The 2,156-nt window shown below is 35.5% G+C and overlaps 1 protein-coding gene across 1 annotated transcript; it reads left to right on the top strand.

The window, feature by feature from the left end:
• Window positions 1-1,702: 1,702 nt before the first annotated feature.
• LOC130888213 (guanine nucleotide-binding protein G(I)/G(S)/G(O) subunit gamma-11-like) lies at window positions 1,703-1,924 on the top strand. Its single transcript, XM_057791143.1, has one exon. It carries the CDS (start codon window positions 1,703-1,705, stop codon window positions 1,922-1,924), a length of 222 nt encoding a protein of 73 aa, XP_057647126.1.
• Window positions 1,925-2,156: the final 232 nt, after the last annotated feature.

Here is a 2,156-nt window from a genome sequence, read left to right on the forward strand (position 1 = left end):
CTCTGCACTTGCTTCTACCAGTTGCTGGATGAAGGTTCTATGATGATAATTAAGGTGGCCATCAATGTGATTACAGGGAAAGGCCAGTTCAGGCGCACTCTCCACTATTGCATAGGGTCTTTGCTGGGGTTCCTTGTGGATTATTGGGAATTTACCTGGTGACAAGTTTCATTCTAGCTTCAAAATGAACCATAGACTATTAAGCAAAAGCCTCAAGTTCAGACATAAAATATTTTCATCAAGTCATTGGTCAGGAGCTTCTAAGAGACTCCTAAAAAATACAGGCTATTGTCAGTACCCTGAATTGCCTCTCAGAACTTGTAGATAAAGAACATATTGCTGAAGATACCACATATTTCAGACACGGGACCTGGATGAATAGAATCATAACTGCTCTGGAAGAACCCCCAAATTACTGGACCTCTGTACTGGTTATGATTTTAAGTTGCTGTGCAAGATCCTAAGATAAAAAATAATCAATAATCCTATTCAATTCTGAAACAATGAATCACAATGACCAGCATGTCAAATTAGCTTCTATAATGGAATAATAATACTTTATAATGAGATTAATCAACAATTGTCCAACTGGGCTTAGGCATTCTGAATAGGAGGGTATTTGCATTTGATACTTGTCCTTATACTCAGAAACTGTAGCTCTCACCACAACAAAGAAGTTTCTTTATGCAGCAGATAGAGAGGATAATATAGAAAGGAACAACTTTTGAAAATCCAGAGTGTAAGTTACAGTACAGTTTCCAGCGACAACTAGTACATCTCCAATAAAAGAAATGAACCCAAGGCTCAGGGAGAATAACAGAAGAAAAGGAAGAAAGATTGAAACAGCCAGAGACCAATATGTTTGCTGAGAGAAAGTGTCTTCTAAACATAACAATGAAGGTCACTTGTTTCCTAACAAGACATGTATGAGAACCACACCAGTAAACTTGCCAAAAAGGATTGAATAAATTTTACATAGCCAGTCCTTTGCATTTGGTTTTTCATAATATTATATCACCATCCTCTTTAAAATCCAATGCATTTTAACTATGCTTCCCTAAATCTGCTGAAAATCCTATTTCTACAGTATTATATAATTATCATAATTAGTGAAATGCAGGTATAAATTATTATTCTAAGTTCCAAAATCTGAGTTATTTTTCCCTATGTTTCTGATAATTATTTAGTTTTCCATGCAAGTATGGTTGGTTTTGTTTCTATATGTACACATATTGTTTTATTGCATGCTGGATATTTTATATAAAAGAACACTGAAATACTGTTTTCCTTCACACATTTTAAAGAGTTTTTACTTTGTCTGATTGCTAGCCATGTATTGCATTCCCACTTAATTACTAATGGAGATGATTCTGCATTTTGTTCACATAACTTAGTCTTAATCAGTTTACTCCCAGTAATCACTTGGAGGCAAGTATTAAGACTGTCCTTTCAAATGGGTTCCTCGACATCTACCTCAGGAAAGTAGCATACAAGCTTCCCACAGTATTTCTGCTAAGGAAGGTATAAGAATTGAGGAAGAGATGTTATAATAATAATTTATTATGATGTTTGTATTACAAAATATAACTTCTTTTCTTTAAAGTAAATAAAGGAAACATTGGAAAGATTTAATAGTGCTTGAGATACTTTAATTGTTTTGTAAAATTATAATTATAACTGTACTGTCTATGTGGTAAATATGATGTCTGCCCTTCACATAGAGGATCTGACGGAAAAGGAAAAGATGAAGATGGAGGTTGAGCAACTTCGCAAAGAAGTGAAGTTGCAAAGACAACAGGTGTCTAAATGTTCTGAAGAAATAAAGAACTATATTGAAGAACGTTCTGGAGAGGATCTTCTGGAAAAGGGAATCTCAGAAGACAAGAATCCCTTCAAAGAAAAGGGCAGCTGTGTCATTTCCTAACTCTGGGGAAAACTCTATTCTCACTCTTGGCGAGTTGTTCCTTTATTTGTTTTATTTTCCCCGAAATAAAACCAAAGTGTGTTAAAGAAGGTAAAAGTTTAATTGAGAAGAAAACTGCCACAGGCACTCTCCAGGAAGTTTATGTGTGACTGTGACATGTGCCTGCTTTTGACCCGTGTTCAGGATACTCCCATCTTCGGAGGGCAGTTGTGGGACAAAGGCATCACTCTAC

The sequence above is a fragment of the Chionomys nivalis genome, chromosome 16 (genome assembly GCF_950005125.1).
Source record: "Chionomys nivalis chromosome 16, mChiNiv1.1, whole genome shotgun sequence".
Classification (NCBI taxonomy): Eukaryota; Metazoa; Chordata; class Mammalia; order Rodentia; family Cricetidae; genus Chionomys; species Chionomys nivalis.